Source organism: Ursus maritimus, unplaced genomic scaffold, assembly GCF_017311325.1.
Source record: "Ursus maritimus isolate PB19 unplaced genomic scaffold, ASM1731132v1 scaffold_22, whole genome shotgun sequence".
Lineage (NCBI taxonomy): Eukaryota > Metazoa > Chordata > Mammalia > Carnivora > Ursidae > Ursus > Ursus maritimus.
The window spans coordinates 22,327,562-22,342,204 of NW_024424675.1; the positions used below are offsets into that span (position 1 = coordinate 22,327,562).

Below are 14,643 nucleotides of genomic sequence, written 5' to 3' on the forward strand. Positions count from 1 at the left end.
CCCCCCCATCTCCCTGCCTCTCCCCCTCCCAGGGCTTTGTATCCCCCATCCGGAGGCTGGTGTTCCCCAAGGCTGGGCGCCGGGCTGCCTTTCGGACCAGTGTGAGCCGCCGGCCCCTGCACTCGATGCCCCTTTACCCCCCTGACTACCTCATCGACCCTCAGATTCTACTGTGTGACTATCTGGAGAAAGAGGTCAAGGTACGTGTGGGATGAGGAGAAGGGTGGGCAGAATCTTGGGATGAGGAGAAAAGGAGGCGTCTTTTCCTCAACTCTCTCAGGGCCCCTGGCTGGGTCTGAAAATGAAGCCGACAAACACAGATGAAAGGAGAGAAGTGTGCACATTTTATCCAATGTTTACACGTCCACGAGAGCCTTCACAAGAGATGGAGGACAAAAGAAGTGACCAGAGCAGGAAGCTTTTATATCTTTTAGACAAACAATAAATTTATGAAGAACTGACAAGGCAGAGGGGTTTGGGCTGGGGGAGTAAAAGGTGAAGAAATAACAAGGTTTGTCTAAACAGCCTTCTCTGCCCTAAATTCCCTGTGTCTGGTGAGAAGGAGGTCTCCCTCCAGGGACACAAGGGTATCTTTCAGGTGGGAGATTTATCTCCTGCTTTCAGGGAAGAGGGGTGGGGGGTGGGGGAAGGTCAGAGTAACCTTCCTGCTTCTACCATTTTCTTCGAGGGAAGAGGGGTGGGGGTGGGGGAAGGTCAGAGTAACCTTCCTGCTTCTACCATTTTCTTCGACTCCTTCAAGCTTAACATATCCAGTGTGCCAAGGTGCCATATTTGGGGGTAGCGTGTTCTGGATCCCACGAGGAGCGACGGTACCTCTCCCTCACACGAAGCCCTCACCAGTCTGTCTACACAGGGGAGGCTCAGGGGAAAGAGACCCGGGCTCCTGCCAGCCTAGCTCCTGCCTTATGCTGCGGGACCCTCAGCAAACGACCTCCACCGGCTCAGCCTCAGTGTTTCCATCTCAACATGGGGCTCAAAGCCTACCCCGAGGGGAGAGCAGATGGGAAAAGCCATACCCTCCTGTGAGGTTTCACCACAGTAATGTTGCTAATCGGGCAGTGGATAAGCTTGCTAAAGGAAGCCAGTTCAGTAAGCCAGAGAGGACCGAGCTCACTCAAGGGTTTTACTGTTTCGTGAGCACCTTAAAGGAAGCCAGTTCAGCAAGCCAGAAAGGACCGAGCTCACTCAAGGGTTTTACTGTTTCGTGAGCACCATGAAGGAGGATCGGAGAATCCTCACTACCCAAGGAAGATTGATTCGGGGGTGGGCGTGTTAGATTTGGCAAACACAGCCTGCCCAGTTAAATGTGAATTTCAGAAAAGCAATGAGTACTTGTTTAATATTAATATGTCCCAAATATTGTATGGGACTAAAAATACTTTTTAAAAAATTTAAAAAGTATTCACTGTTTATGTGAAATTCAAATGTAACTGGCATCTTGTATTTTACCTGGCAACCATATATGGAGGGTAATGCTAACCAATAAATCTACTTAAAAATTGGGGACTGAAATTTCGTAGAGAATAAAAGAAGAAAAAAGTTTGGTGGAATTCACCTAGAAGAACAAAACTAAAAATTAAAAAAACGTTTATTTCTTACATTAAATAACATTAAAGTTCGTGATAACATTAAGTTATAACTAAGAATGAATGAAGAATTATTGTATTGATTTGGGACATTATTTTTGGGGGTCTGGCTTCTGTGTCCACCTTAATAGTTATTATCAGGTTATTATTAATTCAGTTATTTCTACCTCAGTCTATATACATTGGGTCAGTGTTATCCAAGGCTGGGTTATCCAAGGCTTTAAGGTGACCTCTCTGTGCCTTTCTCCCACCCCTACCTCCCATTTCCTGTCCAGTTCCTGGGCCACCTCACCTGGGTTACCTCCTCACTGAACCCCTCCAGTCGCGATGAGCTCCTGCAGCTGCTGGACACGGCCAGGGTGAGGCCCTGGGGAGGGTTAGGGCTCGGTCTTGTCCCCTTCTTCCTCTCCCACCCGAGGCCCTCGGGGACCCAAGAGTTCCGACCCACCCTGCAGCAGTTGAAGGAGCTGCCGCTGAAGACCACGGCGGAGCAGGACAGTATCCTGAGCCTGTCGGCCCGCTGCCTGCTGCTCACCTGGCGCGACAACGAGGAGCTAATCCTGCGTATCCCCACGCATGAGATCGCCGCCGCCTCCTACCTCCAGGACGACGCACTGCACCTGCTGGTGCTTAAGACCGGTACAGTGGGCAGGGCGGGGAGGCAAACCGGGAGAGAAAGGGCCCTCGCGTCTAGTTTTGGGAGAGGCGTGACGTGGAGTGGAGACGGGATGGGTTGCTGCGGGAGGATGGTGTGTGATGGAAAAGGCCTGACCACAGTACCCTGAGATTAAGGGCCTGCCATGGCCACATACGCAAGAAAACGCGGCCCAAGGTTGAGGTCGAGGTTGAAGGGTGGACGGCCTGGTCCACCAGCCTGAGGCCAGGTAGCGGGGCTGGGAAGGCTGGAGGAGCCCAAATTCTGGGACCTAAAGTTAAGGAGCTCGGGGACGTAGAGCCGGACCGCGGCTGGCTGAGAGCTCGGGCGAGGGGCGGAGTCTGATCTAGGGGGCAGGGCCAGAGGCCGGGGAGGCGGAGCTCCGGGCTGGGAGAGATGGTCAGACCCGGAGCAGGACGAGGGTGGAGCCGAGGTCGGGGACTGGCCCCAAAAGCAAGGGCACCGCGGGGGCGGATCTGGCCTCAAAGCTTTGAAGGCAGAGGTGGGGCCAGGCGTCGCGGGTCCCCAACTGTCTGGGGCGGGGGTTCTGAGCCCGGATCTCCTGACCGCCATCCCGCCTCTCCTAGGTCTGGGCGTGGACCCGGTGCCAGCCGGCGTAGACGCCAGCCCCGGCGGCGCAGGGCGCGACCCGGGCCCGCCGGGCGCGGCGCCCGAGAAGCGGCGGGGGGGCACCACGGAGCGGCGCCACACCATCTGCAGCCTGGACTGGCGGATGGCGTGGGGCGGGGGCGCGGGCGCAGAGGCCCGGGCGGGGGGCGGCGGCGGCGGCAGCCTGGAGCGCCAGCGCGCCGGGGCGCGGGCGTCGGGCAGCTGGGAGCGGCGGCAGACGTTCAGCGGCAGCTGGGAGCGGCGGCACGCGGGCGGCGGCGGCGGCGCGGGCAAGCCGGGCGGCAGCTGGGAGCGCAGGCAGGCGGGCGGCGGCGGCGGCAGCTGGGAGCGGCGCCACCCGGGCTCCAACCCGCTCGACCCGCAGGACCCCAGCCCCGACGCCTACTGCAACCTTGTCATCCTGGCTGTGGCCAACAGGGTGAGCCCGAGGGCTCCCGGAGCCCCTGCGCCCTGCCTCCCGGGCGCGTCGGCGGGGGGAGGGGGCGGTGGGGCGGTGGAGGGCGTAGCTCTCCACCCCGCCCCGCCCCGCCCCGTTCCTGGGGTCTACCCTGGCCTCTTTCCCTCTCCCTCCTGAGGCCTTACCTAGGACTTCAGGTACCACCTGTGTGCCCACGACGCCACAGGGCTTCTAATCTCCAGCTTGGACACCTCCCCCTTGCCATCCCAATGGGATGAAAACTCAAAATAGCCAAACAGACTTGATCCACCCCCTCCTCCAGCCCTGCTCCTTCTCCTACGCTGTCAGTGTCGCCACTACCACAGTAACAATCATGAGGACACTCATTACCAGCACGAATGGAATGCCAACCCATGCCGGACAAGGAACCAGCATTAATACCTTTCACTCTCTCCCCAATCCCTAGAGGCAAACATTATAACCATCCTTATTCTATAGAGGAGGAAATTGAGACCCAGGGCTAAGTAACTTGTGGAAGGTCACACAGGAAGCGGGTGGTGGTGTCAACACTGGGGCCCAGGAAGTGCAGAGCCCGCACTCTTGTTAACTATGGCAGTCAGCCAAGGCAGAAGCCTTCCATTCTTGCCTTCCTGCCCTCCCCCCATTCTCCATAGTCTTCCTTGCTTTTATTCATTTGACCATCTTTATTGAGCACCAGCTTCGTCCTAGGCATTGGGCTAAGTGCTATGGATGCAGAGATGAACAAGACATATTTGGTGCCCTCCCTTAGGGAGCTCACAATCCAGCAGACACCTTCAAGTCCTGAGCTGTCTAAACTTTTCCTCTGGCCCAGGGCCCCCCAACCCCTCCCCTCACCTGGTACACACCCAAGTGAACAAAGCAGTCTCGTGGTGTTTAAAACACTGAGAACTCCCCAAATTTTCTCTCTCAGCAAATATCCAGATACGTTTCTCCAATCAGCCTCTCCATTTGGTGGGCTAATGACCATCTCAAACCTAACACGTCCGAAGCCAAGCGCCCAATCTTTTCCCCCAAACCTGCTCCTCCCTTGGTCTCCCTGTCTTGATTAATGGCAGCTCTGACCTTCCCTCGTTCAGATCAAAACCTGGCATTGATTTGTGGCTCCTCTTGCTCTCACACAACACGCGTTCATTCTGTCAACAAATCCTGTTGGCCCTATTTTTAAAAATATATCCCAAACCTATGTACTTCTCCCATTCTCCACTGTCCCCACCCGGGTCCACGTCCCCTCTTCTATCATCCAGATCATGCACTTAGATCACAGGTTCAGCTCTTGCTTATAATCTGTTCCCCCCACAGTCAGAGCAGTCCTGTTAACACATAAGTCACATCATACCCCTGCTCAAAATCTTCCCGTGGCTCCCCATCTCACTCAGAGTAAGAGCTAATGTCCTTACAACTGCTTATAAGCCCACCTGCCTTATAGTGGTGGCTGAAGCCCATTTCCTCTCTGGACTCGTCTCTTTCTACATCCCCCTTTATGCACTTCACTCCAGCCAGACTGGTCTCCTTGTAGAGTGCAAGAGATCTGTGCATTCTGGATGGTTCACTCTGGTATCTCTGACACCTAAAACAGTGCCTGGCACATGATAAATATTGAATGAATGGACGAAGTGATGCATATTATATTAGTATACCTTGTGATGGGAACCAAGAAGAAAACAAACAGATTGCAGCGATAATGAGGGAAGAGACCCACTTTCCATTGAGAAAGTGAGTCTATGCCTTTCAAACTGAAATGTGAAGGGGAGGAAGGAGTCAGCAAGGTGAAGAGGCAGGAAAATGAATTCTGGGCAGAGGGAACAGTGTACCCTGTTTATCTCACTGGACTGTGAGGGCTTGAGGGTACAGACCTCGTCTAATTCACCCCTGAGACCCCAGAGTCTGGCCCAGTGCCTAAAATAGGACTAAATGAGAATTTGCAAAATGAGTAAATAAATAGAGTTGTTTTTCAGGAGTATCTGATTCTCTGGCCTCCTATCCAAGGCCTTGTGGTCCCAAGGAGGGCACAGGGGTTAGAGTTCAAAAACCTGAGTGCCAAGGGTAACCCATGCTATGAACTTGCTGTGTGAGCTGGGCGAGTTACCTGGCCACTCTACGCCTCAGTGCTTTTAACTATAAAAGATGGATACTCTCTCCCGTGTGTGTTTTGTGGGGTTATTGTAAGGATCAATCCTGCCTCTCCTGGGTTACATTTTAACTTATACCCTGGGCTTTTTAGAGGCACAAAATAGGAAATGTACCATGGAGATGGTCTCATCAGTGATTGTCTTTCTGGGTCTTTTGCTTAAAGACATAAAGAGGTAAATCAGAAAGGCAAATTCCGCTTCAAATTTGCAGTCTCGAAAAACTTTCACCCAAGATTTGAAACTCTGGCCTCCTATCAGAGACTGAAGTTTATGTATTTATCCTACTTCCATTTTTGCCCTGGGTGCCAGGAAGCTCATATCTAAATATGGCATCCAGTAGTAGGAACTACATGGAGCCTAAAATTTCCATACATGTAATTCTTCCTCCTCCTAGTAGGTATCAGGAGTCCTGGGTTCTCGTCCTGGCTAATCACTTCATCTCTCTGAGCCTCAACTTCCTACCAGTAAATTTAACTACATTAGGGCTTATTCTATTCTATTCTATTCTATTCTATTCTATTCTATTCTATTCTATTCTATTCTATTCTATTCTATTCATAAGTAGGCTCCACACCCGGCATGGAGCCCAACGTGGGGCTTGAACTCACGACTGTGAGATAGAGACCTGAGCTGAGATCAAGAGATGGACGGTAGGGGTGCCTGGGTGGCTCAGTCGGTTAAGCAGCTACCTTCGGCTTGGGTCATGATCCCTGGGTCCTGGGATCGAGCCCTGCGTTGGGCTCCTTGCTCAGTGGGGAGCCTGCTTCTCCCTCTCCCCCACTTGTGCTCTCTCTCTCGAATAAATGAATAAAATCTTAAAAAAAAAAGAAGAGTTGGACGCTTAACCAACTGAGCCACCCAGATGTCCCTAGGGCTTATTTTAGATAAACTTCAGGAGGTCCTATGAGTCCCCCAGAAATTTGGGGTGCATTTTTCAGAGCAGAAGACTTAGAGTTGCTGCTGACTCTATTAAGGAGTTCAAGACCCAGAGGATGGCCACATAGTTTTGATGGGGAATGCCCTCCAAGTTGATTTAAAGGTGCCCATAGGTGCGTGTGTGGCCCTGCGAGCCTCCTCGCACTGTTTAAGGGAGGAGGGGTGTCCTGGGCACTGGAGAGGCCCTGAATGCTCTGTCCTCCTCCCTGGGCCAGGATGCCGCTGAGGAGTCCTGTGCCCTCATCTGTCAAGTCTTCCAGATCATCTACGGGGACCAGAGCATTGAGTGCGTGGACCGGGCCGGCTACCACTACACGTCCACGCCCGAGCGGCCATGGCTCTGCAGCCGCAGTGAGTACTGGAACTCTTGGCAACCCCCCTCCCGACGCCGTGAGACATCCCAAAAGGCCAGGGAGGGGGGCTGCCCTAGGACTCAGGGCCAGTGAACGCCTTTAGGGGTCCTGGTCTCTACCACAATCACCGTGTCCCCCCCTATCCCCGCCGCCCTTAGTGGTTAAAATAAAATGTCAATTTTCACAATGACCTCAAACTTAGCTTCTTCACAGATGTTCTGATTGCCAGATTCAGAATGAGCCCCTCAAAGCTGAACTTTTTTCCCCGCTTTAGTTTTTGATGTCCTTGCTTTGCAGAATCCAAACACATACATTGTCTATTTACTGAGTTGTCTAGCTCCACTAGGAATCTAGGTCAAAACCAAGATTTCCAGACCCACCCTTGAATGCAGTCAAGGGCTAGAATGAGAATGAGACTAATAGAGGCATTTCTTGAGCACCAACTGTGTGGCAAGCACAGTACCAATGTGCCAAGTCTTATTGAATCCCCATGGCAACCTTGTCGGTCCTATCTGCCACTGTATCCCCTGTGCCTAGCACGGGACCAGGGACATCACAGATGCTCAACAAGTATTTTTTGAGTAGATGAAAGAACTCTCTGAAGCCTTATGATTCCAATTTTACAAATGAGGACATTAAGGCTCAGAGTAGTCAATAAATTGCTCAAGGTCACACAGCGAGTAAGTGGCAGAGTCGGGATCCAAACCCAGGTGTGCCTGATTTCTAAAGCTTCTATCGGCAGCAGCCTTACTCCCATGCTGCCTTCAAGGCCACTAAATGAATTTCCTCAGCCACAGCCCCCGCAATGTGATCCCTGGCTGCGTAACTCCAGCAACAGCGCTCCTTCCTCCCGGAAGCACTCTGATCCGTGGGAACCGTGGTTATTGGGAAGTTGGGATGGTTCATCAACTCTCAAAGGATGATGACTAAATTAATGAGAAAAGTCAACAAATATTTCAACAAATTCATTCTATTCAACAAAGATTTACTGAAGCGCCTGCTATCACCAAGGTATACGTGAGCAAAACCAGACGGGGCCGGGCTCTCACAAGGCTTGCCTTGTTGACGTAGGCCCATGGTATTAAATAGTTACCCAAATAAAATGTAGCCACACACGTACTCTGAGAACACAAACTGGGGAACCGGCCTCACCTGGGAAGTCAGGGGGGCTTCCTGAGGAAGTGACACTGAGTGAGCCAAGATCAGAAGGGTAAGGCTATTGGATTCAGAGAGGTAACAGGGCTAGGCAGAGAGCGGGTTCCCTGTAAAGGGTGCTTCTAACCTCTCAAGATTTAGGGTTCTTTCCCTCAAAGTTCTTTCTTTTTTCTTGCCTCAAACAGTTTTCAAAACATTCCCTCCCCTGTTCCCTCACCTGCTATTCCCAAGACCCCCACGAGGCAGGCAGGAAGGTGGTATTGTCCCAACCTTGGGGAAGTTGAGGGCCAGGAGAGAGGAAGTGAGTTGCCCAAGGCTGGCTGTGTGTGGGTGGTGGGGGTAGGAATCGTGGTCAAAATCTTCCAGCGGCGGCCTAATTTCACTCAGGGTCAAAGTGAACACCCTTACGGTTGCTTACAAGGCCATCCATGCTCTAGCCACCATCCCAAGCACAGGGAGGGGCTGAGGTTGGGGCCTCTGGGAGCTGGGGATGTCTGTCCCTGGCCCGCTGCCTCTAACAGCCTGTCTGTCTGCTGACCCCAGGTGAGAGCTGCCGCACGGATGGGACGTGCGCCTATGACGCCGACTTCAGCTGCTGCAGCTCCTTGTGGGTACCACCACCCTGCCCGTCCCCACCCCCGTGCCCCTGCAGAAACAGGGTCACTCTTCTGGGCATTCTTGAGCCCCCTGTGGGCAAGAGAGGGTGGAAGAAAATGACCCCCCTCGATTTGCGCTGACGCCCTGGGCCCTGAGGGAGGGGTAGGTAAACTGACTTCTCCCAGCTTCAGTGAGCGCAGAGGATCCAGACCCAGACTCCGAGAGGCCCAGGGGAGAGCCAGAACCCAGAATTCGGCCCATGTAGGCCTGCAGTTCTCTGCCTGTCATCCAGACATAGTGGCCTTCAGACTCCAAATCACAGCTAATGCCAACAAATAATTGTGGCTTACCCTAGTTTTAATTCCATGCCATAGAAAAGCCTAAAAAAGATAGAGCTTTAAACAAGATAGACCAGGAGTTTATGGCCTTATGGTCAGCAGGGGTCCAGGTTTCTCTTCTTCCTCCCTCCCCAGCACTTGCTCCCTTCCTCTAAGTCACCTCATGGACCATGGATGATGGTCAACGCTGCAGTCATCGTGGCGGCCTGCCAGGGGCCTCAGTAGAGAGCCTCGCTGGGAGTACACCTGACACTTCTGCTTATGTCTCATTGGCCAGAACTTGGTCACGTGGCCACCACTAGCTGCCAGCAAGGCTGGGAAGGGCAGTGTTAACAAACTCACCTGGGAACATTGTCCAGGGTTCTGTTTAGTGTGATCAACCCTCCCCCCAGCCCCAGAATTGAGGGGGTTCCCAGGACATGAGAATTTCAGTACTAACACCAGGGAAGTCCCAGGCAAACTGGGACAAGTCGGTCATGCCGGTTCTGTTACTAACGCCTTAGGCTTGACAGGTAGCGATCTCTGCCGGTAATATACACCTTACCTTTTTTTCCTCTTTGGTGGCAATATATTCGCCTTCTTAATGCTGTGTGGTCTTGGGCCAGTCCGTAAACCACCTGCTATCTGCTGGAGAGATGGCAATCATGGTCATGATGAATTTTTGAGCTTGCTGTGTACCTAGGGCTGTTCTATAAAGCACTTCATTTTTTTAAAAAAGTAAACTCTACCCTCAATGTGGGGCTTGAAATCACAACCCCAAGATCAAAGTCATATGCTCTACCAACTGAGCCAGCCCGGTGCCCCCAAGTGCCTCCTTTTTTTTTTAATTTATTTTTTTTAAAGATTTAATTTATTTATTTGACGCAGAGAGAGAGAGCACAAGCAGGGGGAGCAGTAGAGGGAGAGGGAGAAACAGGCTCCCCACTGAGCAGAGAGCCCGATGTGGGGCTCGATCCCAGGACTCCAGGATCATGACCTGAGCAGAAGGCAGGCTCTTAACTAACTGAGCCACCCAGGTGCCCCACGCTTCATTTTTAAAAAAATCAACATAGCAATATTACAGTGGTTATTGTTTATTTATTGCCTATAGTCCATAACTCTAAGTGCTGTACAAATAGACTCCTCTAATTTTTATGACATCAATTTTTGTCATCCCATTTTACAGATGGAGAAACTAAGGAATAGAGAAGCTAAGCAGCTTGCCCAGGGTCAAGCAGATAGTAAGTTGTGGGCCTGAGATTTGAATCTGAGCAGGCAAGCTCCAGGTCCACATCCCTTAAACACTATGCTACACTGCTTTTCTGTAGCCAATAACGCAAGATGGTTCTGGAACAATTTAGAAACCAGGAGGCAGGTTGACTTTTTTTTAGAGAGAGAGAGAGCAGGGGGAGGGGCAGAGGGAGAGAGAATCATTTATTTTTAAAAAGATTTTATTTATTCATTTTGAGAGAGAGAGAGAGGGAGGGAGCACACAGGCACAAGCAGGGGGAGGGGCAGAGGCAGAGAGAGAGAGAGAATCCCAAGCAGACTCCACGCTGAGCCCCATGTGGGGCTCCATCCCACAACTGTGAGATCACGACCCGAGCTGAAATCAAGAGTCGGATGCTTAACAGACTGAGCCACTCAGGCGCCCCAGGTTGACTGTTCATTAAGCGAGATTTCTTGAGTACCCGTCATGCGCCAGAGACTGTCCTGTGTGGTAGGGTTACAGTGGGGAACAAGACAAGGACGAGACCTGTGCTTGACACAGAGCAGGTAGTTAACAAATGAAGAAACCGAGGTCCCTGCTCTTGCGTGGTTTACGGCAAGCACGGTTATAGTGTCTAGCACAGGAGACGATGAAATAATAGAAATAAGTGTTTAATAGTGTTTAATAGAAATAAGCGTTAATGATAAGCACGAAAGAGAATAAGCACCTCAGGGTACGAGAGAGAGACCAAGGGAGCCTGCCTCATCCGGGGAGCCAGGAGGGCCTCGCAGAGCTGATGACACTTGAACTGAGACCCAGAGGTGGAAAAGGGAAGAGCGCCGAGGGGCAGACAGTGCAAGCGTTCTGAGCGGGATGAAACTTGGTGGATTTGAGGAGCAGCCAAGAGGCCGCCGTGGACATTGATGGGATCTGGAAAGGCCTCGCATGCCATGGTTACACTTATGGGTTTGTGACCACATCTGTCAGAGGATTTAACCCAGTCATTGGGAGAGGGGGTCAGGGAAGACTTTGTCAAGAAGGTGACATTTAAGCTCCAATGATGAGTGAGAGTTAGTTGACCGAAAGATAAGGGGGAGAGAGCCATTCCAGGCAGAGGGAACAGCATGTGCAAAGGCCCGGAGGTAAAGAGGTATTTGGAGCATGCAGAACAAGGGTGCGATGAGGCATTAGAGGCAGCCAGGGCCGGATAATGTGGGGCCTTGGAGGCCAAAATGGGATCGAGGATGAGGCCTCAGGCCCAGAGCATCGGCAGCTGTGCCTTCTCACGTCCACCTGCTGCGGGGAGAGGGGCTGGAGGGAGGTGAGTGAGCCCACCCCCTTTCTGCCTGTCTCTGCAGCAATGGCTCCCAGGATACATTTGAAGCGTGTTATAGTGGCACGTCCACACCCTCTTTCCATGGCTCCCACTGCAGCGGCAGTGACCACAGCGGCCTGGGCCTCGAGCAGTTGCAAGATTACATGGTCACGGTGAGCTGGGGCCGGCAGTGTGAACAACACAAGCAAAGGCCTGGAGGCTGGAGAAAGCACGGGGAGTGTTTCAGGAATCGTGAATAATCCTGACGTAACTGAAGCAGACGTTGAAGATCAGGGTGGGACACGAGGTTAGGAAAGTAAACTGAGGCCAGCTTGCGAAGGCCTTAACTCATGTCAGCTAGCATTAATCGAGTGTTTGCTGTATACCAGGTACTGTTCTATGCACTTGTATGCATTTATTTGAATCCTCCCAATGACCAAAATGGGAGGTGCCAGCATTATCCTCACTATATATAAGAAAAGCAAGGGTCAAGGAGGTTGTCACCTACCCAAGATCACAGAGCTGATCGACCAAGCGACCAGGATTTGAACTCAGGCAGCCTGAGTCCACATCCCATGCTAAGACGCAGTCCAGAGGGACGAGATGCCCCCCAGGAGGCCATGGGAGGGTTTCAAGGGAAGTCTTGGCCAAATATACCCTTACGGAGGGCTCTGGGTCTTTGAGACAAAGGTTGGGTGGGGATTGCTCTCCGGGACTGATCTTGGATGTTGTCCCTGCAGTTGCGGAGTAAACTGGGGCCCCCTGAGATCCAGCAGTTCGCAATGCTGCTGCGGGAGTACCGGCTGGGGCTGCCTATCCAGGACTACTGCGCGGGCCTGCTGAAGCTCTATGGAGACCGGCGCAAGTTCCTCCTCCTTGGTGAGCCCCCTGCCGCCCCCCCAAGCTCAGCCAAGGCCCCAACATGGTCCATGATGTCCCCAATCAGGTATCAGGCTACAGGTGCTCACTGCTATTCTTCAGCCTGCAATAAAGCCAAGATCGTGAAATCCATGGTGCGTTTGAGGAGCTAGGTGTAGAGCAGAGGAGGGACTTGCTTGCAGTCACGGCGCATGAGAAGAGAGCCCTAGTATAACCACGCACCTTCACAGCAAAGCTGGGTGAGGGAATGATTCTCCCCGTTTACCGCACGGGGCAACTGAGGCTCACAGAGGCTAAGGAACTTGTCCGAGGTCACACAGCTGGTAAGGAAGGCTAATAATAGCACCAGGAATAGGACAAGGTAGAACCTTATTGCCCCCGTATTGCAGATGAGGAAACTGAGGCTCCCCGTATTGCAGGTGAGGAAGCAGAGTACTGAAGTCGCATAGCTAGTGAGTAGGGATGAAAGCAAACGAAGCTGACTTGTCTGGGACACTCAGTGTGTGCTAAGCACCTCCTCACATCCCTGCCGGGAGAACTGGTGCAATTATCTCAGTTTTACAGGCAAGGAAAGTAAGGCTCGGAGTAGCTATTTAATGAGGGTCACACAAGTCATAAATGGGACTATAACCGTTACAATAATAGCAACAAGCTAACCTGTAGTGAGCATTTACTCTGTGCCGAGCATTAGGTCATTATTCTCTGGCACAGAGCCGAGGAACTTGTGCAAGACCACACACCGGCCAGCGGCGGGGTGGGGATCTTAACGCAGATCTCTGGAGAAGGTGGTTCCAAGGTGGGAGGGGGAGGGCCCGCCCCCGAGGAGTCCCCCTGCCTGTCGGCCCCGCAGGGATGCGGCCCTTCATCCCGGACCAGGACATCGGCTACTTCGAGGGCTTCCTGGAGGGCGTGGGCATCCGCGAGGGCGGCATCCTCACCGACAGCTTCGGCCGTATCAAGCGCAGCATGAGCTCCACGTCGGCGTCTGCGGTGCGCAGCTACGACGGCGCGGCCCAGCGGCCCGAGGCGCAGGCCTTCCACCGGCTGCTGGCCGACATCACACACGACATCGAGGCCCTGGCCCCCGACGACGACGGAAGCACAGACGAGGAGGCCCGGGACTCCCCGGGCGGGGGCGACACGGCGGAGGACAACTACCTGTAGCCGCAGCCCCTGTGGACAGCGGGAACGCACCCGCACTGCCGCCTGCATCTCACTAGCTCCTGCCTGTGGCTCCCCGGGCCCAGGAACCCCCTCGCCACAGACGCGGGCCTGCACTCCCCCACGGGATCCGTCCCTGCCCTCGGGGCCGCAGTCCCTGCAATACCGAGAATGTCCTGCAGGGGGCGGGGCTCTAAAGTTGCGAGCAGCCGCCTGAGGCTCAGCGGGCCCCTCCGCCAGACCCCGAAGGGCAGCGCCGTACTTTGTCCCACTAGCCCCAGGCGCGGCCCCAGGACAACTCGCCTTTCCCGCGACTTCCGCAGCTTTCTGAGTCCAGGGAGGGATGAGGGGTGGGCTCCACCTGCTGGCCGACTGAGAAAAGATTTCCCAGAGCCCACCGACGGCTGTTCCTCCAATTTTACAGTTTGAGAAACTGAGGTTCAAAGAAGGGGAAGGAACTTGAGGGAATCTCCTGTTTCTCCTCAAACTAGCACTCTAAACGGCAGGGTCGCCCCTCCGCTGCTGGCAGGAATTGGGTCCTGTGAAATACAGGTTTTTCCCTACCGGCAGTTGAGTCAGAAGTAGGTGATGGGGGTCCCGGTCCTGGCCCTAAGACTGAACAAGTTGCTTGTTCAGATCTTGAATTTGGAGCCAGACAGACCTAGGGCTCCTGTCCGGTTAGCGTTCTCACCTCTTGGTGACTTCCATTCCCTCAGGTCGGATGCGATGGGCCCCTCCCACTTCGCAGGGTGGTTCTGGGGACTAACAAAAGTCGAGACCTCAGTGTTGGGTCCAGCACATGATAGGCACCCAATAAAAGCTGTTCCCTTCCACGTCGAACACTTTCGGACTTGGTCGCCAGTCTTGCCTGGGAGCAGTGGGGTGGGAACTGAGGTGGGGGTGGGCTGTAAGAAGACCCTTGAGGGAAGTGTGTGAAGAGGAAATAGGACTTGTTCCTCACGGCTCTGTTGCACCCTGGCTCTGGGCTCAAGCCCCAAATGAAAAGTCCCCAAGACTCTGCAGGCTGCCATCACGGGAGTCCGGGGTAGTTGAAGAAACCTGGTGGCAGGGTTGGCGAGGTAGAGAAGTCAGCATAAGGACAACATTCAACGCGGCCTGCGTAAAGGCTTGGAGGCTAAAGGGAATGAGCCCTGAGAGGAGGCCAGAGACTCACACAGAACTGCAAAAATGTATTTGTAAAACTTTACAGAGCCTTCCATGGCCAGACACATGGTACTTACCGTGAGGTAGGTACAATTA

General features: G+C 53.3%; 1 protein-coding gene across 1 annotated transcript in view; it reads left to right on the plus strand.

Annotated features, from left to right (window-relative positions):
- The window catches only part of CCM2L (CCM2 like scaffold protein), a 20,123-nt gene extending 5,903 nt beyond the window's left edge, over positions 1–14,220 (plus strand). Inside the window, exons 5-10 of the mRNA XM_040638136.1 lie at positions 2,850–3,310; positions 6,612–6,747; positions 8,448–8,511; positions 11,387–11,516; positions 12,084–12,222; positions 13,073–14,220. Of these exons, the coding sequence (XP_040494070.1) occupies positions 2,850–3,310; positions 6,612–6,747; positions 8,448–8,511; positions 11,387–11,516; positions 12,084–12,222; positions 13,073–13,386 (1,244 nt within the window). The 3' untranslated portion in view covers positions 13,387–14,220. The remainder of the gene's footprint in view (positions 1–2,849; positions 3,311–6,611; positions 6,748–8,447; positions 8,512–11,386; positions 11,517–12,083; positions 12,223–13,072) is intronic.
- The last annotated feature ends 423 nt before the right edge of the window (positions 14,221–14,643 follow it).